The 27,399-nt window shown below is 39.2% G+C and overlaps 1 protein-coding gene across 3 annotated transcripts in view; it reads left to right on the top strand.

Annotated features, from left to right (window-relative positions):
* The window catches only part of raph1a (Ras association (RalGDS/AF-6) and pleckstrin homology domains 1a), a 69,295-nt gene that overhangs the window by 35,444 nt on the left and 6,452 nt on the right, over window positions 1–27,399 (top strand). For 2 of the 3 annotated variants that reach the window (XM_067604242.1, XM_067604241.1), the window contains 17 exons: window positions 948–1,082; window positions 1,273–1,381; window positions 1,480–1,619; window positions 1,995–2,231; window positions 4,186–4,338; window positions 5,042–5,221; window positions 10,357–10,431; window positions 18,860–18,937; window positions 20,542–20,616; window positions 21,092–21,176; window positions 23,752–23,873; window positions 24,001–24,066; window positions 24,956–25,099; window positions 25,217–25,327; window positions 25,668–25,766; window positions 25,976–26,096; window positions 26,203–26,333. In XM_067604242.1, the coding sequence (XP_067460343.1) occupies window positions 948–1,082; window positions 1,273–1,381; window positions 1,480–1,619; window positions 1,995–2,231; window positions 4,186–4,338; window positions 5,042–5,221; window positions 10,357–10,431; window positions 18,860–18,937; window positions 20,542–20,616; window positions 21,092–21,176; window positions 23,752–23,873; window positions 24,001–24,066; window positions 24,956–25,099; window positions 25,217–25,327; window positions 25,668–25,766; window positions 25,976–26,096; window positions 26,203–26,333 (2,061 nt within the window). The remainder of the gene's footprint in view (window positions 1–947; window positions 1,083–1,272; window positions 1,382–1,479; window positions 1,620–1,994; window positions 2,232–4,185; window positions 4,339–5,041; window positions 5,222–10,356; window positions 10,432–18,859; window positions 18,938–20,541; window positions 20,617–21,091; window positions 21,177–23,751; window positions 23,874–24,000; window positions 24,067–24,955; window positions 25,100–25,216; window positions 25,328–25,667; window positions 25,767–25,975; window positions 26,097–26,202; window positions 26,334–27,399) is intronic. The other variant, XM_067604243.1, reaches the window with a different exon arrangement.

Below are 27,399 nucleotides of genomic sequence, written 5' to 3'. Positions count from 1 at the left end.
CGACAGTTCGACAGTTTAAAGAACAAGTCCAGTAGTGTAACGCTTTAATAATCTAGAGGCTTCTGTGTTCACTTCGCCCCACAATAAGAAAAGTGATACTAAAGACACACCAACAATTTTTCTATTCTTAGACTTTTACCAGTCATAACAGTTGCGTGTACATGCCAATAATGCTTGAGGAAAGGTCACAGGGTCACCAAAACCATCAGAAACCATCAGTATCCTGAATATCCATATCAATGTTCCTGGCATTCTTGTGAGTAGTTTTTCAAAACATCGTACTCTGGAACAAAGTGTTAGGTGACCGACTGGCTTTTCAAAAGACATATTAAGACAAAAATGCCTGATAATGTCCTTCAAATGTATTAAGAAATGTTAAATGCCTTAATGGGAGGTCATGTGACATTTCAGGGATTCAGTCTTCATCCTGTTTGTTTTACTAAATACAGCAGGATGTTGTCTCTTTCACTGTTGAATTTCTGCTGTTATTTCATGATTCTGTCCATTTATTATATTTTAATGGTGTCCACCAGCTGTGTTCTGTCAGAAACAGGCCTATTTTGTCATCTTTGAATGTTTATTATAGCTTTTTAAACTTAATCCAAGTGCCAAGTAGCTTGAGGAACCTTTTTATTTGGTCTACATGTTGTCACGATGCCATGATCTTTGACCTGTGATCTCCTTGCGGTTGGTTGCTCGTAAAGATGGTGATCCAGGGACGACTTCTACTTTTTAAGTAGGAGTGGACACACAGGAATGACTCAAACCCAGAATATGCAGTAATGTACAACAGCTGTAGTGTAGTACATAGAGTTGGCCACTAGATGGAGCTGAGAGATCACACTTTGTTCTGTAACTGCTGAAAAATGAACCAAAATCTCTCCTCCCTTTCTTTTTCTTCTCCTCTTTTCTCCTCTTCCTTTTTCTTTGTTTCCTGTTCTCCTCAGATGGATCAATTGTCAGATGAGGAGGTGGAGGTAAGGGAGGAGGAGGAGGAGGAAGAGGAGGACAGCGATAAGGAGGACCAGGACCTGGATAAGATGTTTGGAGCCTGGCTGGGAGAGCTGGACAAACTCACACAGGTATATACACTCATGGCTGGATTTACCTGTTGGGTTAATTTTATTAAACACAAATTGTCACAAGAATAATTATAAATAGTCCAGTGCTTTGTTGTTGTTGTCCATATTCTGCCACACTATTCATTTAAAATGTGATAGAGGTTTGCACTCATACAGTACACTCACACATTGTTTCTTTGTGTATGTGCAGAGCCTGGATGACGGTCGCCCGGAGCGCCCTCCTCAGCAGAAAGCTCCCCTCAGACAGGAGACCAACATGGCCAACTTCTCCTACAGATTCTCCATTTACAACATCAACGGTCAGACTCACACACACACACACACATACACTTTAATTCCTTTGCAAGCTGATCAATTCATTTCACATCCTGATATCTCTCTGTTTGTCCGTCTGCAGAGGCGTTGAATCAGGGGGAGAACGTGGATCTTGACGCTCTCATGGCTGATCTCTGCTCCATCGAACAGGAACTCAGCACCGTCAACGCCAAACCTAACAGCGCTGGCGGCATGGCCCGTCTGGGGCTGACTGATACCAAGGTAAACACGCCCACAGCAGTTGAAAAGTTTAACTGGGATTTTGTTTTCATAGTTGGAGTTTTGGCCGTCATTCCTATCGGTTATAATCATGTTTCCTGTTGCTGTGCATGAGAACATTTTCAAAACAGTGAAGCCAGAGACTCAAACCAGCTCTTTTTTTTCCCTCCAAGTAAAGCAGTTTTGTTGTCTTTTCATGTTCATGTTGGTTCAGGCTTATTAAAATCTAGTTAGTTTAGTTCGTTAATATTTTCTTTTTACAGAAAAATGTTAAAGAACCACCTATATAGAACTTTTTTTTGTTTGTTTTTTCTGAAGCATATTCTCTACAGTCAGCTAGTGGTCACTGAGTATATACACATCTCTCTGTGTCTCCAGGTCCGTCAGAAGCCTCCAGCAGGGCGCAGTAGCAGGCAGCCAGCAGGGGGCAGCAGCGGTGGTGGTGGTGGCAGTAACAGTGTTAGTGGTGGGGGTGGTAGCAGCGGGGCGAGCAGTAGCAGCAGCAGCACCAGAGCTTCACCTGCCGGCACCATCAGAGCTGCCGCCGGGCATCATGGGAGACCGGCGCTGGCTTCTAACTTCAGCCTGGACGATATCACTGCACAGCTGGAGAAGGTGCGTGGAAGTGTGGGATTTTATTTTTAATATCAATATAAATGTGTGAGTCAATTGTTTGGACGTGTGCTGTATTATTTCATATACAATACAAGTCAAAAGTTTGGACAAACTTTCTCATTCAAGTAAATGGGGTGATGTCTCCAAATATTTGACTGGTACTGTATATGTCTTGGTGTTTGTATCTTCATCATTCATTTCAACAAAAACTCAAATTTTTCAAAAATAAAACATAAACATATGTGACATGCTTCAGCATTTGAAAACAAAACTCTGATCGGCCTAATGAGGCCACTATATCAAAAGGTAAAAATTTTAAACTTTCAAAACTAAACTCATGTAGCCAAACCACTGGCTCATGAGACTCATGGAGGTCTGGAGAAATTTATGATCAAAAGGGACAGAGACTCAGTGGGCTGTCTTGATACTGCAATCCAATGGATGTAGGTCAGAGAGAACTGGAGGCAGAGTTGTGTGCTGGTGCTCAACAAAGAAAGAAACTTCAGTTCTGTGTTTTTCTGGCTGAACAATAGGTTTCCTCCCAACTGTGTTGTTTGCACCATCTTTTGTGATCTGTTTTTTCCTGTTACATGGAAACGTCAGAGTTGGAATGGTGAAAACAGTGACAAACAGAAGCACCACAGTGTTCCTAACAACCATCAAAGCACCACTTGTTCAACACATATAGACACCAACACTTTCAGTGTTTACTGAGAACTGTATAAAGATTTTTCAAAGACATACCTCTACATATAACAACTAGTGCCAAAGTTTTGCAACTAAGTCCTCAATACGGTGCAGCTTTTACTAAAATAAAAATGAAACAGCTGAGCCATGCTAGCAAGTACATGGTAGCGCTGAAGGAAACCCAGAGGTGCAGGCTGTGAAGGTGACAATTTATCAGGATCAATACTGACCTTATTAAATGGTTTGGGTAAAATTTCTCCATCAGTATGATGATGAAATTCAGTGTTTCTGCTATCTGTTGCATACGATAAAAGGCATGTCTGGTTGTCAAGTCTTAAGCCCCACAGCAGTCCCTGGCCTCATGTAACTTACATACCAGTGAGATACCAGTGAGTTCCATGCAGTGAGGTATACATGCTTTAAATTTAGGGAAAAGAGTATCAAATTGGTGTTCAGTATTGGCAGATATCCTGAGTTTAGCTATCAGAACTAGAATTGGAAGCGACAAAAGTAGGATAAGTGCTCTCCCAATCTTGGAACCCATTGATGAGGATTAACTCTGGGGGCAACAGCCAATTTTTCAGGCTTCTGGTGTAGCAGCTGGCATAAAAGGGCCGAGACTTTCATCTTCCATCCACGGGTCATTGTTTACAGTCCAATTAGCAACTAGCTAAAGCAAATTGCAAGCAAATTGAAAGCAATTTGTGTCTTTTATTACATGAGTCAAACATTTCCTCACACAATAAACAAACATAGATAAATTTTGACCATTGCATTCCGCCTCTTTCACGCCCCACACAGACTGTTTACAGAAAACCAGAAACAGAAACAGAGACGGCAACCAGAATGTTTCAGATTCTGCATTTATATGCAGATACAGTATCTGTTTATAGAGATTAGAAAAGGAGCGCAACTCAGGACATCTTCTGTCTGTCACAGTTTTTGAAGCCGTTGCCTCCAGATCATCATAGGCTTGATCAGATTTGTGGCTATCTGAGATTACACAACCACAACATGAAAGTGAAAGTTTTGATGAAATCTTAGTCCTGTGTTGTTTTGCCTGAGTTATGTGTAATGGATGACATATTTACCATATCCATTTCTAAATATATTCATCATCACACTACCTCATCTACACAGTGTGAAACTGGCTTCATGCTGTCGGGCAAAGCTCCTGGTAGAATCATCTATGCTCCCTTTGTGTTTGTTTTGCATGATGCATGAGCCCGTCTTTTATCTTCTGTCCTCTTGCTCTGCTTTCCTTCAGGCATCTCTTAGTATGGATGAAGCTGCTCGTCAGACCTCCTCCCACTCTCTCAGCTCTGCCTCCACCTATACGTCAGCCACAATGCGACACCCCGGCTCCAGCCAGCGCCAACATCGACGCACAGGATCAGTCGGCACAGTCAGCGAACATGAAGTAAACAAAGCTCAACTTTTGTTGTACATTTTGATTCATTTTCACGGCTTATGAGTAAAATCATATTAAATGTCAATTGTATTTTGTAAATCCCAAAATCTTTATCCATACATCCTTGATTTCTATAAGGAAAAACTCAGCTGCATTTTCATAGAAGAACTTATCGTGTAATGAAATGTTTATGACAAATGAAACCCAGTCTAATTAGTTTAGAATCTTCTGAACAAAATTAATATATTTAAATTTGGTAGTTAAGCAGCACTGTTTTTTCTATAGTGATCTAATGGCATTAAAATGTAGTTTAAAAATGAAATGAGATATCCTCCATCTTGGGGGGACAAGTGACATAAAAATGATCTGCCAGACAAAATATGGAGATACGAAAAAGATGAAACTTGCAGATTTATGGTATCTAGTAGAACTAATCTATTTCTCATTCTGTGCATGTTTTTCATTTTGAGCTAGAGGACAACAGTATCACCACCTTAAATGAAAACTCTCTGTGGCAGATTTAATCAGCTGCAACTAATTAACATCAGTTCAGTGAAAGCACTAATTAAAAACTCTTAGCTCAATGCAAGCATCCGTACCATTTAGGCTTGATATTCAAAAGATAGTAAAATGTGCCACTAAAAGGTGAATTGGGCTCACTGACCTGTAATTTGTCTCCTCTTCTAATCTTTCTCCTGTTGCGCCATTGTAGGTGCGTTCAATGGTCCACTCCTCGCGCTCCTCTGTCACCTCGGCATCTGGGGTTTCTGTTAACTCTGCCTCCTCCATGGATTCATTGGACAGCGTTCTCCGCTCCAATGAATCAGACAGCCAACAGAGTTCAGTTACACTCCCAGCTGGAGTAGCCGGTCACGGTCGAGATAACACAGAGGTACATACCCACCTTTTATGAACAAAAGAATGGATGAACTGTATGTTTGCTGACTCACAACATGCTTTTTTCAGGCAATATGGAGCAAAGGGAATTAATGATGAATACAGTATGCTATAGCTTAAATATGTTGTGGTGAGAGCTCTTCGTGAGACATTTTAAGAGCAACACATTTCCTAGACTGGTACCATGTTGGAAGTCCACTGATGGCAAAATAAACAAGACAAGAAAAAATATGTATCACAGTAACCTTGTATGAAAGTGAACACTGTGATAGACTTGTTTCAGAAATGGTTACTGTCAAACACTAAACCGTCTTCTTCTTAGACCCAGTATTTTCTCCAAAGCATTGTGTTGATAAAGAGACAGCTCAGCTCATCCAAACTGTCTGTTGTAACTAGCAAGCTAACTAGCTAGCAGCGTCTACGTTTACGCGGCAAACACACTGATGGTACAAACATGCTAATGTGCCTCTACTAGATACATTAGCTTGAGTGCTAATCAGATATGTTAACTTTAGCAGTAACTGGTTAGCTAGCTAACATCATTAAACACAAGTACACTCAGAAATAGACAGAAACTACTAGACATAGGCACGTTTCGTAATGTTGACCTGAAACTCCATCACAACATTCAACCTCAGTGCTAATTTTATATTTTAGGCCTGATGGTGTTTTGACGGCCCACACCTGTCGTCTGACTGAGATTATTATGCTGAGTCTGCTGTCGTTTTTTTTACACAGATTATGAGGAGATTATGAGCTTCAGCCAATAACTGGGACAAATTATACACATGCATTCAGTTTTATGCCAAAAGGGTAAGAAGGTAAAGGGCCATATCAGGACCATATGCTTGACATTACTGCCAGTCGCTTTTAGCCAGTTGCTGCACTTTTTACATGGATTTCCCATGTTTTAGGCAGAAAATTATTTGCGGAAATCCATAACAATGAACTATTGTCCAAGTGACTTCTTGTGGGGTTGTAATGCAGTGCAGACATTTTAAAACTGAATTGCCATGTGACAGTCATACAACTTTGTCAGCACAAAAGCAAATGATTTTCAGACATCATTCGGCTGCAGGCTGGAATGTGGGAAAAACACTACTTAAGGATTAAAACTCTAGTATTATAAAATATAAACTGTTATTAATCGGAAAAATTACTGATGTAATCAGGACTCAAAGGGTCTTTTAAAGCGTCAATTCTATTTTTTTTACTACTTAACCTGCATGTGTAGATACAATAGTCCATCTATACTTGCTGCTGAGTTTTTTACAGTGTCTGTTGTTTAAGGTTTTGCAGCTGCAGTGTTTGTGTTAGATGGCATTTTCTTCTACTGTTGGCTGGGTTGTGCAGTTTCTGCTGCTTCAGGCTGTGTTCTCGCTTCTTTTATGATCAAAAGCGCTCTGTTTTTCTGTCCTAGCATGCAGTGAAAAGAAAAGCTTGGTCATAATCTTCCATGAATCACCTACGTAGTCAACTGTGCTAGCCAAATGTGAGCAAGATAAACTGCTAAAGAAGCTCTGAACAATTATCATGGGTTTGTTTGTTGCATTTTTCATTTCACAAGCAAATGCTTACATTTTTGCTTAAGACTCGCCAGTATTGGTGCCTGGTTCAACCCAACTAAAGAACCCAATGAGCTGCACTGCTTCAGTTCATCCAGAGCATACAGATACTACAGCAAAGCTGACAGGGAGAGACCAACGATGGACAGAGAGAAATGAGGAGATGAAGGGAAGACAGAGAAGAAAGAGGTGGAGAGAAGGAATGAATAAAATTAGAATAATGAGATGAGAGGACAGAGTGAGTTAGCAAATGACGGCAGACAATAAAGGACCATGGGAAAGAGCAATAGTGGAAACTAAAGGATGAATATAGAAAGTAAGTGAGTGACACAGATGAAAAGAAACTAAAGAGTACAAATACAGAGAAGGATAGAGAAAAGTGAAAGAGAGAGATGAGAGAAAGGATGTGCTGTAGAGTTTTTGGCCCAGAATGCTGCTCCCACGAGTCCAGCTCATTAGAAACTGGAACTACTGCAGTTTGAATCACTGAGTCTTTCTCTCCCTTACACACTCCCTCTGAGTGTCTATTAAGGGCAGTAAAAATAACAAGATCTAAGGAGTCACTGAGTCCCCATTGTACTGTTTGGTTATAGAACTCAGCTGGTCATCCCTGGAGAAATAAAGGATAAATGGAGTATTGATTGTCAGATATAAACTCTGTAATCAAAGTAGCACTTTATCACAAATCTTGGCTTGAAGTGGGACCAGGAGAGTCCTTGTTTTTCAGCTGCACTGATATTCAAGTACACAATATCCTCTGGCTTTCAACGTAATGGCCTTATCCTAAGGTTTTAAGAAGGTATGAGGTACAGTTTAGGTAATGCTTTATTTTACAAATCACTTCATTTTATACATATTTCTTGGAATTAATGTACAGTACATTTTTAGGACATTTTATTAGAAAAGGTGGTGTAATTTGGGCCAAATTATAAGAAAAATGTCGGTGTGTTTAGTTGGGTTTTTAAGAAACCACCTAAAATACTAATGTATCCTTTGAAACACAAACACAAACTACACAATGAAAAGTTTTCTGTCAGTTAAAGAATATACAGTATATATCAGTGTATATATAATACAGTGTGTACTTACCAACAAAACTTAACACTTCTTTCCATATTTAAAATAGTTTGTACCAATGAAGACCACACTGTCTATAAAATGTGTGAAAATAAACTGTTAATTACCTGCAGATTTCTCCAAATATTTCCAGGAAATTACTACAACATTACGACACCTGTAAAATGAAGTGTAATTTACTCTTAAAACTGTAAGGCCAACAAGCTTCTTCCTGCTGAGAAAATACATCACACTCAGTTTTTCCAGCAAGGGACCTGCATGTTGCATGTCATAATCTCCCTACTGTCACTCTGTCACAATTAAATAAGGGCAAAAACACTAAGAAAAATACACAGGTGACTTAGCAAATATTCTGAGGAACTGGCAGCTTTTCCCTGCATTTGAATTTATTTGTGATGGTATATGTTAAAATGTCCTGTGAGGTGATACCATTGTTATAGTGTGAAAACTGTAAGTATTATATCACATTTTGAGTTACTTGGTGGCTTCCAGCCCTAATACTGCATAAACACAATGATGATGTCAATGAGCAAGATGCATTTTTTTATCAGCAGGAACAAGCACTTAAGTCCACTGAAAAAAACCCATCTGTGTACATCCTGACATAAAGAATCATGGATATACCAAAAGTTAAATTAGACTATTTTGACTGCACAGAACCTTTGACATTACAGCATTTAGGTTTACATACAATGCTAACCACAATACTAACAAGTGGAAGCACAAACACACATGCAAAAATAAACACACAAAGCCGCCCAGCTCTCTCTTCTTGATTACTTTGGCCAAGAGAAGGTCAACACATACACAGATACACACGTGCACTCTTGGATGTGGTTGGTCAGATCTTGGCCAGAGGGAAAAGCTGACCGTAATCGTGTGTGTGTCTGTGTGTGTGTGATTGACCTAAATATTATATTTAATCTGTGAGTATCAAGAGAGAACTAATGCTTTCTATAAAATGGTTTCTAGTGATTGAAACACACACAAGATTAATAAAGATGGGAACAGATGATGTTTTAAGATTTGTTTTTTTTTTTTTTCTTCTAACAGTACTAAATAGGTCAGATTTCAGACAATTTAAACAATATCTCTTTAGAACAAAATGAGATAAGATTAAATTAAACAAACAATTAAAAAAGTCTTTTGAGGAAGTGGATATTTTTATTCCAAACCAAAACTACTGAGAAATATACAGGATATAGAAAAGCAGACTGGAATAGGACCAAGGTCATTGACGCTTCGCCACCTGACAATCACAGCACTATGTATCTACCAGAAACAACAGCTTGTTTGTCAGTGTGTCATTGACTCTATGAAAATGGGTTGAACCCACTGTGGCTCCATACTGAGCCTGGACCTCAATCTGCTCAGTAGGAACCTGCTCAGGGTGAACCGGTGACTCACAGCGCTGCTGCACGTGCATGTATGTGGGATTATGTACAGCTTACTTTGCCACAGATTCCACTGGTGTCTCTTAGTGTGCAAATGACATTGTCAGTAAATATGAGCAGTATTGTAAATAATTTAGCAAATACTGTAAATAATATATCAAAATCTGTCTGGTATCCTGCTGGCCTGGAGTTAAAACTCCAGTTGTCTAGCCTTTCAGTTCCCTATCAGTATACCCTGAAGTGTTGGTGACTGTACATTTGTTTCTAAATGAATTTCTCAAAAGAATGTCAAAAGAGCTGCAGACTGTACTGATCAATGCAACCTGACAGACTAACATTGTCTTTATTAGTGTGCATTTTATTCTTTGTTCTGTTAATGGCCACAAGATGTCATTTACAAGAAAACTCAACCAAACTAAAGTCAATAGGAAAACCCAGCACCTCTAAAATTGGTTTAATGTATGCTTTAAAAGGGTTTATGATGTTTGGGAACATTAACTAGGTGTCTCAGTTTATTACACCCAGCTTTGGTGATTGCTGCCTGGGTGTTCATCACAGCTGCACTCAGTTTTAACGTCACAGACTCCACGTTCATGTTTTTCTGCAGTGGTCAAAGTGGCAGGCCATAGATGTTTCCATATATGTTAGCATCTCCTCTCTCTCTTGGGATTTTTAAAGTGCAATATAAAAAATACGGAAAAAGTAGACAGGGCAGGTTGAAGAAAAATGTAAATTCACTAAAATGTAAATGACAGCACTACATTACAAAATAACTGCTAATATGACTGATGATATACAATAGTGATCTTACTCATCTGGTTTTGGTGAAAATTAGCTCCAAGTTACTTTATATGACTGTTGGTTAATATGTATCATAACATTTGCTTACCATCTCAGCATACCTGTATTATTATTTAATGTGTTTATTACATGTGCAGTATTTCTCCACAGGTTTCAATCTCTGAGTCACATCAGAGATGATGTTTTTCTGCTGCTGACCTCTGCTTCACTGCACAGCTTTCTGCTAGACTGCCACGTTCAATCAATCAAACACCAGATTAATTTACCGGGACTCTCTCCCTTTCTCTTTAAAGCACTCCTATCTGGACAGGGAAACCTCTCTGATTCTGAGAAACATAGCAGGAAAACCTTCCCACCTGCTGACCAAGGTGACACCCTCTGCACGCTCCCCCCTTTCCTTTTGCATGTCAACATCCTGTTATCTCCTCATACTTTTATGCATGTCATTGCTGCCACTGTGCATGTTTACGCTTCTTTCCGCTTCCCTTTTTGTGCCTGTCCTCCTCTGTAGTGCTGGAGGGAAGTCCGTTCGTGTGTGTGTGTGTGTGTGTGTGTGTGTAGTCATGTAATGACGTATCCTGTTGTTTGGCTGCAGTGTACTGGTGTATATTCCCAAAGCTTTACAGAGGCTGTGGTTACACATGATGTCCCCGTGCAGTTCCCCAGATAGTAGTATGCTGTAGTATAGTTTATATATAGTAAGTCTTGTGGCACTTTAACATAATACTGTACAACACTAGTGTAGCTGTAGCCCGATTAAGACAACCAATCTGTGTTCATTTGGTTTGTCATGTTGTGGAATGTGTCATCGCATCAGATGCATTTTCCAATGACTGAACACACTCTAAAATAAAAAGGATAAAATGGAACAGTAACTTAATTTCCATGCAAGAGCAAATTGTGATTGTGATAATTGTGAAAAAATACAAACATAATAAATAAACACTTACTTTCACTATTGAAGGCGTTTGTACAGCAAAAAAATCATCATAAGTTTTACTTTGCACTTTAGTTTCAGTAAATCCGTCAGTCCTAGTTACACTGTCAGATCACTGTTTGTATATTAAAAAACGGGTGTTTTAACATAATGACGTCATCCTTTTTATTTTTTGTTGCTGTTTTTATGACAGAATAAATGGTTTAGCAGTGTTTTTGACCTGTGCTCCTCCACTTTGGCTACAGGTAATTGGTTCTCTGCTGGTTATCTCATGTTACCAGTCACCTTCATTGATACAAATAATATAGTGTAATACAATTCAACAGCACTACAGACTAAAAATTGGCCATCAGGTTGAATCAATGCCTCTCTAAAGCAAGTGTCTCTAGTAAACTGTCTACTGAGTGTGTGTAGAGGAGTAATAAGTGATAATGTTTTCTTACTCCCTCCTGCCAGGTTGTTCTCATTTCTGAAACACAAGCGACAAGTGATTTGCATCAGAGTCACTGTGTTTGATCCTTCATTCTGTAAAGCTTTGTGAATACTGTTCATTACTGTGTTCACCTATGAAATGAATGATGCAAACAGGGAAATATCCACTGCATGATGCCATTTCTCCCATTTTACCCAGCAAAAGTTTTTTTTTTTTTTTTACAGTAATGACAATGTTGATTTGCTGTGAAGTGTAGATGCCATTTCGGTTTCCTTCTATGAAGCATGAAAGTTTGCTTCGTTCAGGAATGAGAAATGGTACAAGTGAAAGCAAACTGTACCTGACTGCATGTGTAATGTATGTGATGCATTACAACTTCACTGCCGTCATGTGACAGTGGCTGACGGGAGTGAAGTGCGATCACACAAGAGTAGTAAAAGCAAAAAAGCAAGTGTTTACACATGCTGATCAGCTGTGTTTATTGTATATTTGACTGTCTGTGTGTGCATGTGAGTGTATGAGTCTGAGTCAAGGTACTTAATCTCTCTACTCTCCAGTCAAGTCTGGCCTTGACTGGACAGTAAAGAGATTAACTGCCGGTGATTGAAGGCACCTGTCTCATTGAACAGTTTTCAGCAACACACAAAACAAACATCACAAAAAACTAACGAAGGTCACTCTGTGCTGCTAAAACATTCCTGTGTGATCATGCTTTAAGACGTTTTTACAGATTTCAGTGAAATGTTTGAGAAAATAATGATCATGAGAGAAATTCTGCATGTTTTGTGGAAGCAAATAGAGGTAAGTAACAGTCAACGCTTCTGTGTCTGCTTTTATCAACGGATACTGCAAGGAGGACACGAATCTGTCCAGCAGGGATTGTACTGTGTGTTCCTGTCTGAACTTTACCCCTAAGAAGAAACCACAAACATCACAATTTGACAATATGACAAATACATTTGCATCACACATTTAAACTCTTTCTCAACAAAAGCAAAAATAACAATTGTGAAAAGTGAGCCAAAAATCAGTACTGGAGAAGGTTTTGCTAAAGTTGCTGTGTTGGTGTAAATGAAAATGTAGTAATCAGTGTTGAGAAGATGTAGCCTTTCATACAGATTGTTTGGAGACTATTGTTTCTAAGTGTGGCATTTTGTATTGCAGTGATTGGTACTATATGTATCTCCAGCTTTGCTTATATTTTAAGCTCAGAAGATGAACTGGGATATATGTGGACATTTTTTTTACCCTTAAGTTCTATCTTTCAGCACCTAGAAATAGTAAAAAAAATGATCTTACCAATGAATAAATGTTTCCTCTTTTCCTACTGCAGACAATCAGGAGTCAAGGAGAATAAGTTCAGTGTTAAATTGTGCAATGTTATTGAAATGATTTTCACTGTAGAGGTGACTTAAAATAAACCAAACTGACCAGAGAGGAAGTTGTTACACAGCCTGGGTTTGTTCTCTAGTTACAATGGATGTTTGGATCTCAGCCAGTTGCAGTTATGGAGATTAGTAGATGGGCCTGGTGCTAACTATTACCGATCAATGCAGATAATAGAACGAGCTAGTGCTCTAATTGTTGTTGTTGGTCAACCCAGATCAGGATGCTGGTGGAAACTGGCCTCTCTGGGGCTCTGACTGTAGAAATGACTCATAAGTAATGTGATAAAGAATAAATGTTAGCGTAAACATAGCTAATATCACAATTTTATGAGAGGTTTATCAAAATTTTCTCCTGTACAGCCTTCCTGATGTACAAGAATGTGTTTGGATGAAAGCATGACATAATGTTAAACACTTAGCTGCTCTCAAGCTAAAGCTGTAGGCTTCTTAATGGCTAAGGGTAAAGTTTTATTTATCTGTGTGTGTTTGTGTGTGTGTTTTCTGTGTGTATGAGCATCAGATAGAGAGTAAGTAAGTAAGTAAGTAAGTAAGGATGCTTTATTATGATTGGATCACTAATGTCATGATTTGATTGGATGATAAAGCAGATGAGGCTGTTTGATTGGATGTTGGAGGAATGTGCCAGATCTGCAGGGATAATCCTCTTTGGAGCAGAGAGGGGGTGATTCCCCGTAGCATTATATACACACACACACACACATACACAAACATGCCAACACACAGCGGTTGGCTGGCAATGGGTCTCGTTTGGAGTTTGTAGCTTTGGCTGTCCTTGTAATGGCATCTCACACACACACAAATCTGATCCAATCTTAAGAGTTTCACATTACCTGGTTGATATTTTTGACATTTTCCCCATTTATGCACCATTGTGCTGGACTGTATTGGATTGTAAGCAACAGCACAATACTGGCTCAACACATTAGTCTGAGTCTAGCGGATCCAAATTAAATGAATATAGTCAGATTAATGTTTTACTTTTAAGATCCATTTATGTCAGAGCAGCTGTCACTGGCTTCAAATCCAGCTTTTCTACTGCAGAGCAAGCCAGGATAACCCATCACATCGTCTTTCAGTGTTTCCTTTTCGCAGTAATTCTGATTCCACTGATTTGTGGCATAAAGTGCTTTGAGCTGCCTTTTTGAAAAACGAGATTTTATTTTAATTTGTGGTCCCAGATTAGAGTGGGTGGGGCCACAATGGGCCCCGAGATTCCAGGCAGATTACGAGCTAAGGGGCCGGTCTAATTCCTGCAGCAGTGATTAGGCTGAGGGTGTAATTATCTGCACTCATTAGAGCGGCTTCCAGGGCACAGCTGTGTGTGTGTGTGTGTGTATGTGTGTGTGTTGTGTGTAAATGTATGTACTGTATGTGATGCTGTTAGGTCTGCGTATAGCATATTCTATCTGTGTCAGTGTTACACTGCCTCAGCAATAGCTGCAATCCACCCACACACTTTTCTCTTTCTCTCACACACACACACACACACACACACACAGCTGGCCCACTTCTGCTGCCTCTATGTAAATCGCATCACTCAGCTGCTGTTTTTGAGCCTGTGGTAGATCAGGAGGGACATATTCCTCATAACTTCAAAGGCTACACAATCTTTCCTGGGCAGAAGCTAATTTTAGTGACTCTATAATGTAGGTCAACTGAATATCTATGAGATGGAGAGAAAACGTTTACGCTGCAAGCTAGAAATGACAGTGACAGCGGTGACTCCTGGAAAAAAATGTACAACGGTTAATATGTAATAGAGGCTGAGATTTTTATGATCAAATGAAAATGTAATAAGATGCCATAACAGATTAATGCAAACCAATAGGAGCCAGTACAGCCAGATTTGGGTTTAACAAATGGATAAAATAATGCACTTTAAAATATGAAGGGATTATAATCGGTTTTCTGAATGGACTGAGGGATTTTTAATGGATATAAGTCCCTCAAAATGTACGTGTCCCATTTTAATCCCATTGAAGATTTCTTAATTACATCATTGTTAATGGGTAAATTAATGGCATATTGAAGTAAAAAATTAAGACATTTCATGTTCAGAGTAAATTAATATTTTTTCACATTCTGCTTAACAAGAAATGTGTCACAGTTGAGGCAATAATGATCAACCAGTGCCGATCCATCCAGTTGATGTTGAGATATTTCAGAAGATAAGTGCTCGAATAAAAGTCAGAGGATCACCAAAGTCAGTATCCGCTTGGCACCATGAATGTCTTTACAGACTTTCATGGCAGTCCATCGAGTAGTTGTCGAGCCATGCTGCTAACATGGTAAAATGGATGGCTGGCTTTGTTTGCTTCTCAACTAGAAACAATTTATTTGATTAATGTTAGTAAAATCTGGATTAGAGGACATGACGACCATAAAGAGTTAATCAGAGGTATTTTAGCGAGTTTAAGGGCCTCATCGATGTAGACTTACTAAACAGAATTAGGTTTTTGATCATTCATTATTGGGATTTTGTTGTTTGGTTTATCCTCTGTACCATGACCATTTAAAAAAAAAAAAAAAAAAATTTCAGGCTTCTCTACTTGTGTAAAATGTACTTTGTAAGCTCAGCTGTCCTTAGACTTGGGTGCACTCTGATTTTAATGCTAACATTATGGAAAATGAGGTCTGCAGCAATAACAACCTATAGAGACTTGTTATTTTTTTAAATAGGATTGTTTTGAAAGATGTTCAAATTCTTCTGAAGGAAAGCATAAGGATTCCTTCTTTAATATTTAGATATGGTAGAATGATCCAGAGTCACCCTACAATTACAAAGTGTCTTACATTTGATCATATGGAAATTAAACCTATAACCCTGGGCAGTGCCTTGCTCATGCGTTGGGGGTTCAATGATGGAAAATGTTAAAGGCAGAGCTGAGCGGGACAATAATGATTCTGACGGCCATGTTGATGTTGATGATGATGATTATGATGATGATGATGACTATGATGGTGGTGATCATGATCATAACTGACACACGTTAGCTAGCTGCCTCAGGCAAGTAATATCCTGTTCATACGGTAATGTCAATGCAAGTTTAAACACACTTTAAGGTAATTGACACAACATAGAAAATGGAGTTAGTGTTAAATTGCTAATGCTAACTGATGTAACAGTGTTATGTGACTGGTGTTTTAACCTTCCCAGGTTATCTGTACTATCTGATTCACATTGAAACACACTAACATTTTTATAAATGTTGTAACAGTCATTAAAATGTTGACATTTAATCCACAGTTACAGCTTTAGTTCAAATGTTAAAAGGCACAAACAGATGATATGTTGTATAATATATTTAGTCAAATATAATCCTTCCTTCCTACTTTGTCAGATTCAAATCTCCACATACTACTTTTAGCTGTACTGAATCTCAAATAGGTGTTATGTAAGTCTAATGTCTTTACATCACTAGTACTTTAATTGCTGCTAATGCTAATTGACAATGGTGGATTTAAGTAATATTAGAGATTTTTTTAAATTTTGTGACTAAATATATTGAAACTTGCACTGTAACCTACCAATACCAATTCTGATATTTTACATTTACTGTCCTTTCAGTTTTGCCTATTGTAAATGTTAACAGCTACTGATACTAAATGACATGTATGTATATATATTTAATTGTAAGTGACCTAGGATATTGATACATTGCACATAGTGTTAACAAATTGTAACATTTACATTCTACCATTATAACAACATATACTCTATCACAGCTTGTTTTGTGGCCATTTTAAATCAGTGCTTATGTCACTTTTAATTTGTCAGCATATATCTTTTTTTGCTATATTGTTGATGTTATTTCTTTTTCCACACACATCACATATAACTTTTATGGTTTAAATATCATTAAATGCTAACTAACTAGAATATATATATATATATTCCCCCATTTAATGACTGATTTTGTGCTTTTTGAGAGATTCAAATGTAAATTTACATACTGACACTTACAGTCTGTGTAAAAAAAAATCTATACAGCAAAATTGAGTTAATGTTATGTCAGTTTTGGCTACCATGGTAAGCTGCACATGCTCACAGGCGCTAACCCTTACCAACAAAATGTAGGCAAGTCATTATGAAGCTGTTTAAGAGCTTATACTGTTGGCTTCTGCTGCTTCGAGATTGTGGGTCTTGTGTGTGTGTGTGTGTGTGTTTCAGGGAGTTTGGGGGGGTGCTGGTAAGGAGATTGGGTGTTAATCTCTCTCTTCCCCATCGTCTTCATTTCATTCTGTCCTTTCACTCGTTCACAATATGGATCCCCTGGTGTGTGTGTGTAAGCTGACTGGCTAAATTGGAGCAACTCCACACAGACATGCACAGACACTCGTGAAATGACTGGAAAGAACCCCTAAAATAGACGGCACAGAACGAGACGAGATGAGTGAATCAGTGAGAGTGAGATGAGGACAAAACTGCGAGGCTAAAAACGAGGAGAAAAACAAGTCAGATAAGAGAAGTGGAAGAGACTGTGTCGGATGGAGGGAGAGAGGAGAAGAGAGACTGCGAGGAGAGAGCATGAGCGCTTGAGATAAAGAGATCAGTGCCTCTGCATGTAAGTTGGCACAGCAACACTGCCCCTCCCCCACTCCCCCCCCCCCTCTGGTTCATCTCATCCTTCCCTCTCTCTTCCTCTCATTCCCTCTATCTCGCTCGGCCAGGGAGGATGTGACGGGACAAGGTAGCATCTTTCACTTTGATCTTCCAGTCAGTCAGGGAACCAGTCAGTCAGCTTGTCAGTCAGGGAGTTAGTGAGGTAGGTAAACCACACAGTCAGCTGCTTCACTAACCAGGCGATCAGTTAGTCTGTTGGTCAATCTGTAGATTTCCTATATTTATGTTTACTTCTGTATCTGTTTATACTCTTATTTCTGCTTCCAGATCTTGCATTTGCGCCTGCACTCAAGGCTGTCTGACTACTTCTGCTCCTCCATCCATCCTCTTCCGCTGCTTTGTTCTACTGTTTTGTTTTCGGGGATTTTTTTGCTGTAGCGCTGAAGATCTCGACTCCATTGTTTTGTCGAAGGTCGACTAACGGGGTGTGTGTGTGTGTGTGTGTGTGTTTGTGCAGAATCAAACTGAAAGAGACAGAAGCTCTGATTGGAGATGGGAGCGTTTCGCCGCTGAGTTGTCAGAGGAAAGCAGATCGGATTTTTTCACTTTCTTATGTCTCCATCTGTCCTCTAGTTTGTCAGCCGCAGTGACAGAGAAACACTACCATAACTTCCAGTTCGACTCTGTGTGTGTGTGTGTGTGTGTGTGTGTGTGTGTGTGTGTGTGTTTGGGAATTTTGGATAATCCTCCTTATCCGCCAGCATGTAGTGTCTGAGCATGAATCCAATCTCATTGTGCTGCAGCCACAATAATACAGAGATGATGATGATGATTATGAAGAGGAGGAGGAGGAGAAGCAGGATTTGTGCTGCCAACCAGACATTTCTGATGATTCCTCACAATCTGGGATCCTTGAGCAGCGTACCTCTATCTTGTCGGGACTAAACCTGGGCTGCTGTTTCGGGGAATAATCTCCGCTTTCACATCAGCTCCTTTTTGCTCTTCCTTCTCACTGTCAGGACACTATAAGCATGACAAAAAAAAATCCCACTGGAGGAAGCCTAATTGAGCAGGAGTGATGTGTTAGGACGAATGGTGCACAGCCAGCTGACAGGACTGGGAATATACTGATACTTTGTCCAAACTCTGCTGGTAAACACTGGGATATTCTGGAGTTGTTTTTTCCTTGAAATTCACATTTCGCAGTTTTATTTGATGCTTAGCAGACACAGAAGCGTTGGCTGTTAAAGAGAAATCAACAGAAATAAACAATGAATTCATGTTGGAAGAATCAGGTAGGTAAGAGTTTTAATGAGTGTGTGTGTCCTTGTTAGGAGTGAGTGTTGCAGGAATGTGTCTGTCAATGTTATTGGTTTATAATATTGATTGACTGGTGGATAATTTCTATGCCATCATCCTCACTGTGTGTGTGTGTGTGTGTATGTGTGTGCAGGAGGAGCAGGCTGCCAAGCTGAAGGCAGAGAATATCAGAGTTGCCCTGGAGAAGATCAAGGAGGCCCAAGTGAAGAAGGTGAGTCTGGTTCACAAAAAACACACAAGACCAAGAGATGATAAAGAAACGTTTGTAGTGTATATTTGGGTGTGTGCGATACGTGTATCTGACTGCGTGTGTGTGTGTGTGTGTGTGTGACTGGCACGTGTTCAGTGGACTCTGTTTTCTGGGTCAGGTCAGTGTTACTCCACATTGAAAGCTCTGGTCAATAACAGCTGGGGTCAACACACACACAGACAGACAGACAGACATTGCACTCAACATAATGACCACTGCAAGTTAAATCCCAATCCCACAGAGAGAGAGAGAGGGAGAAAGGGAAACTGGATTAACAACCTGGATGTGTGTGTTTTTGTGTGTGTGTGTGTGTGTGTGTGTGTGTGTGTGTGTGTGTATGTCAAGTCTAATCGCCTGTATAATATCCTGCGATGAGAGAACAGTGAAAGTGCATCTTTCTGCAGTGTCACTGACTCTCTCCCACACACACATAAAGCAATATCATTTAAGGGATAATGAACGATAAGATGGTCAAAATATAATGGACATGAAAAGGCCATTTTTCATTTCATTGGGCCTCAAATCTCATTTATGGCACAGCCATGAGAAATACTTCCCTTTGATTGGTTGGTAGTTGTTATATAATATAAGGGGCCAAATGATGCATATGCATAATAACTATGAAAACTATACACAATTTCTCACACATAAACTGATTTGTAAAATGTGCAAAACTCATACATACCAGACACCTTAAAACATTGTTCAACTGAGAAATATAAGCACTTCAAAATTTGTGCATAAAATATTGTATATTAAAGGCACAATCTGTGATGCTAAAATAAAAATGGTTTGCCCTCTAACAAAATCCAAAATACAGGATTGGATCCTGCTATGACTCCCAAATTGAAATTTAACTTATGCTAAGACACAGAGAGTTGACAAAACAATAAAATGTTTATAATTCAAACTTTTAAATCATACATGTAAATAACCTGTAATTTCAATAGTGTAATTTGATTGGGATTTTAAATTGCAGGTAACTATAGCAACAATAATTGCATACACACTACATTACTATACTATAGTAATATACTATACTATGTTATGTAACTTTGGACTTGGTGTATATATGTAATGTTAGTGTGTGTGGGGGTATATGTATGCATGTATGTATGCATACATGTCCCATGAGACAATAACAGCATGCATGTATATGAAGAATACCCTCTTCCTTTACTTTGTTATTCTGGGATACTTCATTGTGCATAATTGCTTCATTGCTGTGCAGACGTCAGTCAAAAAACTAGCTCAGCTCAGCTGCTGCCATGGCAATGAAAGAAAAGTGGTTTTGTCGTTGTACTGTAGTAGTAAATATTCTACTTTATGCTCTAAGCTCTGTGAACTGAGTGTGGTGTCTTTTACTCACAAGGTAGCACCATTTAATTTTGATGAGAAAACTACAAAATGCAATCGTCTTGTTAAATGCAAAACTGGATTATTCTGAGAGCAGTAAACAGGCAGCATAACGATGATCAACCAGTCAGAATCAGATATTTAACATACAAGTGTCATAACTGGACAGTAATGATGTAAATTATCCTCCACTCTTTGTCCCTTCATAGTTGGTGATTCGTGTTCATCTGTCAGACGAGAGCTCAAAGACCATGATGGTGGATGAGAGACAGACGGTCAGACAGGTATGACTTCAACTCACATCACACCTGTAGCAGTGTTGCAGTGGCTGAAGCTGCAGCAGTAACAGTAGACGTAATGGTAGATGTGTGAGTAGTACCAGTTTAAATAATTGTCGTTGTAGTATTAGTAATATTGTGAGAGCAGTTGTATTCATTATTTGCGTTAGACAGAAGTAATACATATGGCTATAGTAAAAGTTATACTACTAGTAGTAGCAGCAGCAGTCTACTGTTATTATAAACAGCACTGTTAATTATTATTGGTAGTAGTAGTAATATAAGCAGTAGTAGTGTCATATGTAGTAATGGTTGAAGGATCATTAGCTGCTGTAGTAGATGTAACAGCAGTAGTAGTTATGTTGTCAGCAGTAGCACTGTCATTAGCATTAGCGGTGTCATTAATAGTAGTTGTAAGATCATTAGCAGTAATTGTACAGTAGTAATGCTGTTAGTGCTCACAGTGTGTCCTGTTCTTCAGGTTCTGGACAGTTTGCTGGACAAATCTCACTGTGGTTTCAGTCCAGACTGGTCGCTGGTGGAAACCATCAATGAACTGCAGATGGGTGAGCAGACTCACACACACACACACACACACACACACTCACACACACTCACACACACACACACTCACACGCTGCTTAGTCCTATTAATAATAGTGAAATGCATATATACAGTTTTGTTGCCGAAGTCACGGAAGCTCTTAATATTTCAACCTACTAAGTGTTTATTAAGTTGAAATCCATGCATTATTAAATTATATATGGTTGGCCCAGCATGAGTAGAGGTTAATGTACATGGTGTCATTGGACTAGCAAAGTCCCTCCTACTCTAAACTGCATGAGTGAATGAATGAATTCTACATGAATTAATCATCTGTCTATATATGCATAAATAAATAAACCAAACCTAAAATACCTAGCTTCAGAAAAGAGTGGCATATAACTGTGTAATCTTACACCTTTCATTGTTGAAGTTTGATTTGAGCCCAAAATGCTGCAGTGATTTCCATTTTCACTCATCTTGTGACATTAACACAGATGTTTCCTACCTGATTTAGTAAATAACTAACTTGACACAAACCAGTAGTTTTGCAACCCATTCCAGATATTCGGGTGTATTAGTGTGTGTGTGTGTGTGTGTTTGTTAAGGGTAGGGCATCATTTAGTAAATTTGTACTCACAGTCAGTGACATTGTGCTCAGCAGTGACATCAGACAGAGCAAATATTCAGATGCAAAGATGTGTAGACGCGTGCACACACACACACACACACACACACACACACACACACACACACACACAAACAAACAAACACACACACCTCCCTTGGGGTCAAGATGTGTGTTTGCCAGCACACACTGTACTATGAGCTTCAACTCCACTTAACACTCTTTGACAAACACATACACACACATACACACAGTCTTTATGTAGGTCTTGTGCAGTGATGCGTGTGATCTAACCTACATCTTGAGGGCTTCTGCTGAATGGCCAGTCAGCATCGTTATGAAAGAGAGAGAGAGGAAGAGAAGGTAAAGTGTAGCTTGATCTGCCATGTTCAGCCAAATCTAAACCCTTCTTTATTTACACAAATCTACTCCACGTGCGGTTCTAATACCTAGGCTCAAGACCAGGATTTGGCTTTAGGAAGATTTAAATTGGCTGCTGTGTTAATTAAGGGAATAAGTGGTATCAGTAGCTGAAAAGGGGGGGGACAAACCCTTTGAAAGCGCCCCCTTACACACACACACACCAGCACCACCAGCACCCTGCTGGGTGCCCTTTGGCAAGAGACTGACTTCCGATCAGGATCATAGCCTCTAACCTCTTACTGCTTTTCCTACAGGAAATGACAAAGTGGCATATAATAATGATATAATAATGTAGTATAAGGGTCTTCATTATCATCACTGTTTCTAATCTGATCTCATCAATTCGGAAAGTGTTTTAATCCTTATAATTATGAAGTCATTACGCATTTTTATGTCATATCAGTAGATAGTGGACAGAATGGCTCAGTACTGAAATCATTAGCTTTTTATTTATAACATAATCAATTATATCATAGACTATATCTCAAATAATCATGGAAACTACACAAAATGCCCTGTTGCAAAACATCTTGGATCTTTGTTTCATTCATGAAACAGCTTTGTAAGGCGCTTAAATGAACAGTAATGAACAGGAAACTGTTCTTATGTAACGACCCTTGTGAGTAATCCGTAATCAAAGTGTAATTGACCTAACAATAAACTGATTAAATGTTTCAGCACTTATCTTCCTGGAGGATTACAAATTCCCTGCTTTCCTGCCAGCATCAATTTCTATTGGTCTATCATAGTCTAAGCGACAGCATATGACAAATCTGTTTTAAAGGGGTATACCACCAATTTTACACAAAAAGTTCAGTTTATTCAACGTGGATTGTACCACTCAGCCTGTGAAAACAATATGTCACATGTGGCTCTAGAGGTAAATTCTGGAAGAATTATTTTCTCCTTTAATTTGTGGTTTAAATAGTACACTGTACCAGCCCCCCCCCCCCTCAAAATCACATCTCTCTCCACTTTCCTACATCCGCTCATAGAAAGGAGCATAGCAGATTTTGCCCCACTTAAAAAGTAGCAGTTAGTACTTGATGAGAAGGGCACCTTTTGTTAGTGAGGTCAGCACAGTAGTAGTTAAGTCAGTGCGGGTCACGGCTGACATGGTTTTCACTATTTGAGTCCTCAGACAAAACATCTGAAAGCCACTTAAAGTGAGCTGGGGTTTGAGAGAATGAGGACAGCAGATTGCCACAAGCCATGTTGCTTCTTTTGAGTAGTGAAGAGAGCGGGGTTATGAGCGGCGAAGGTTCCTGCAATAACAGTCCTGTTCATTTTCCAGTTTCCTCATTCCATAGCAAATTAGAAACTGTGCTAAAATCACAGAAAAGTACAAAATAGTGTTAACACCAGCATTATACTTCTATAAGTGTAGTGATCTATAGTGGTACAAATACTGCCTACACCTGTACTGCCTATGTCTAGAGTAAAAAATAACTATAACTATAACTAGGCCTATTTTTCCGATTTATATTGATTTTTCTGCTCTAGCGTCAGTTAACTGAAAATTTAATTGATATATTTAATTGTGCAGAACGGATCTTTGAGGATCATGAGAACCTGGTGGAGAACCTGTTGAACTGGACCAGAGACAGCCAGAACCGTCTGATGTTCACAGAACGTATTGAGAAGTATGCTCTGTTCAAAAACCCCCAGGTAACACATCTGCAAACACACATGGGAGGGTTTACCAAAAAGGCCACTTATTCTATTAAAACTACATATATGTTTTTTTAATAACTGCTAACCAGTGATTTGTCTCTCCTGCTCCTGTCTGATGCAGAACTATTTGTTGGGGCGTAAGGAGACATGCGAGATGGCTGAGAGGAACAAAGAGGCTCTCTTAGAGGTTAGTTTGTTTTCTCGGCTTCCACACAGCTGATTCCACAAATTCAACTTGGAAAGTTTCCCTCTCACAGTTTTGCAACTGGAAATCAGTTTTGGTATTCTGGAAATGGAGGCCCAGGGCATGCACGCACAATTTCAGCTCCTTACCAAAGCAGAGGATGAGTTTGCATTTCTCTAAAATGCCACTCTGACACACTATTACCTATACAGTCTTCTGTTGGATCCTTACAAACATCAAGTTTCAAGACCCTTGAGCGTTTGCTTTTTCCATAATCAGACCAAAATTTCCACTTGACCAACACTTTGGTTCAGACACTGGCCAGATTGACCAGTGATTTTTATCTCACTGTGGCGCTCTGCTCACTGTCTGTGTGGATATCATTGTTAAAACCTGTTGTTTATTTCCACCTTACAGCAAAGATGCTCAGCAAAGTGCAGAGAGGCAGGAAATAGACAATACTGATATGAATGTCAGACAAGCAGTGATATCAAACAATCAAAATGTACCTGAATAAGTAGAGGAGAAGAAGAGGATACAGAATGTGAACAGTACTGAATAATTCTCCTCCATGCTGTTGCACTGCAGACAATCTGTCAGGTTTTTCAGTTCTGATCATCAAAAAATCTCTTGCAAACCTGAGTAGTCTATGTGACAGGTGTGTTTGTGGAGTAGCCATGTACTAAAAAGAAGGGACACCCACACACTGTCTTCACCTGCCCAATAAATATAATTTAATATATACGTTTATAACGTATATATTAAATTATATAACGTATATAACGTATATAACGTTTCGATCAAAGACGTTCATAAGGTATATAGGTTTTTTAGTTCAACAAGTAAAAACTTGATCACAAACATTTGTTGTCTGTGTGTTTGTGTGTGTTAGGAGTGTTTCGGGGGCAGCTCCGTGTCCGTCCCCGAGATGGAGGGAGTGCTGTGGCTGAAAGAGGATGGGAAGAAGTCATGGAAGAAACGCTATTTCCTACTGAGGGCCTCTGGCATCTACTATGTCCCCAAGGGCAAAGCAAAGGTGTGTTTGTGATTGAAAGGAAGCACAAAGAGAAATATGTGTTGTTGAACGGTAATGAATAATGAGATTAACCGTGAAAAAATACAACTATACTATTCAATGTGTGTGTTTGTGCAGGCATCCAGAGACCTGGTGTGTTTTCTCCAGTTGGATCATGTTAACGTCTACCACGGCCAGGACTACAAGAGCAAGTACAAGGCTCCTACTGACTACTGCATGGTGCTGAAGGTATACACACTCATATAAACACACTCGGTAGTGAAATCAGGGATAGATTAATACTGTCTGGTTTGTTACACCATAATCCCACAATGCCACCTAGTGGTTTGACAGAGTAGTGACATTTGTATTGTTTTAAAAAGACATACTGAAGAATGTTAGAAATACATATTTTTGTTTAATGTATTTATACTGCAGCGGTTTAAGTTTAATTTTCAAAAATACATTAGGAATGTCAACCCTAGAGTGTCTGTAGCAGCAAGAGCGGCAGTAGTTGTAGTAAAAGTACTGGCAATAGTACAAAAAGCATTTTATAAAGTACTGCCATGTGTGTCTGTGTTTTGTAAAGCACCCTCAGATCCAGAAGAAGTCTCAGTACATCAAGTACCTCTGCTGTGATGATGTCAGAACCCTCCAACAATGGATCAACAGTATTCGTATCGCCAAGGTAATGACTTGTCCTGTTGTACAACAACATAAAAATCTGGTGTATGCTGATGTCTGCTCCCATATGAACGGTGGTATTTTTACACATACAGTCTCCATGCTGCGTTATGTGTAACATAGTCAATCATCAATACTTCAGTGCAGTGACTGTGTTAAGTTTGTCTTTGTCATGTAGTTGCAAAACTTCTCTTCTGTCTGCCTGTCTGTCAGTATGGGAAGCAGCTGTACATCAACTTCCAGGAGGCAATGAGGAGGACGGAGGCAGCCTATGATTGGTCCTCCCTCTCTTCCTCTTCAATCAAGTCAGGATCCAGCTCTTCCAGCCTTCCAGGTCAGTCTGTCCAAAAATCTAACTTTTTTTTCAATATTAACAATCCACAATAATAAATATTAAAAAAAATAAATAAATAAAACTTGCTTGTGTGTTCTCACTACAGAATCCCAGTCTAACCACTCCAGCCAGTCTGACAGTGGTGTATCAGAGATGGCATCATCAGGCCACACCCGGTCCCAGAGTGTCGTCAGCTCCATCTTCTCTGATGCCTGGAGGAGAGGAACGCAAGGAGAGGTGCAACCACACAGCGAACACACACACGCACACAAACTCTGTCCTTTCCTTTCCTGTCGTTGCCCTGTTTACCGACATTTCCCATGTTTCCCCTCTGCTTTCCTGCCAGCAGTCAAAGATGAAGGGACGTATGGCAGTTCCTTTTTGTGCAGGAGGAGGGAGTGGAGGTTAGACAGGAAGTGATGTAACAGGCATGTTAACAGATCAGTTGCAGCTTTTAAACCACTGACTAATTGTGTTTGTGCTTGGAAGTGACCAGTTTGCATCTGTCTGTGGCATTACTTCATTTGGTTGCATCACACTTGTGGATGTAGCATTAGCAGTGGGACACAGTGTGTCCCAGCCCTCTGGAGTTCCAGACTGGGCCATATACTCTATACTGTGATGTCAAGTTTACACAGATGCTACGCTGTGTGGGGAAAATCCACTGTGAGACAGGACGCCATTGTTGTCATGGATATAAATGCCAATGTCTTGACCCAATATTTTTCTGTAGTTGTATTTTTCTAACAATATTCACATCTGCAGACATGCAGGATGTATTAAGAGCTGCTTTAAATAGCATAACTGAGATAACTAATATAATGATTGATATGAAAATTAAGTAGCTGAGCATAAACACTGTTATAATCACATCAAATCCTCAGCTGATGACCATAGGTGCTCCAATTTCTTAAGGATAAGAACTAATATTTGTCTGTCTAACCCTGCAGACAAATAACAGACAAATTCAGATTGTAGGCCTATTATCTTTACATCAGTACATTCATCAAAAATAAAATATAGACATCTTTTTAGTCATTGTGCTTTCTGAAGGTCATTTGATTGTTAAAATGTTACAAATCTGATTTGTTAGATCTTTTAGGCGTTCTAAATTTGTTTTCCATTGTTGGGTTGTGTATACAATTATTTGACTCCAATACTTCAAGTGATTGGTTCAAGAGTTAATCTGACAACAGGCAACTGTTTGAATCTACTGTGGTACATTATACATTTCTATTAACACACTATTTCCTCTGGTGTTAAAGTAATGAAGCCAAATAAACACTGGAAAATTTTCAAAACT

The sequence above is a fragment of the Thunnus thynnus genome, chromosome 11 (assembly GCF_963924715.1).
Source record: "Thunnus thynnus chromosome 11, fThuThy2.1, whole genome shotgun sequence".
Lineage (NCBI taxonomy): Eukaryota > Metazoa > Chordata > Actinopteri > Scombriformes > Scombridae > Thunnus > Thunnus thynnus.
The sequence above is the reverse complement of the archived record's forward strand: the minus strand, read 5'-3'. Positions and strand labels throughout refer to the sequence as shown.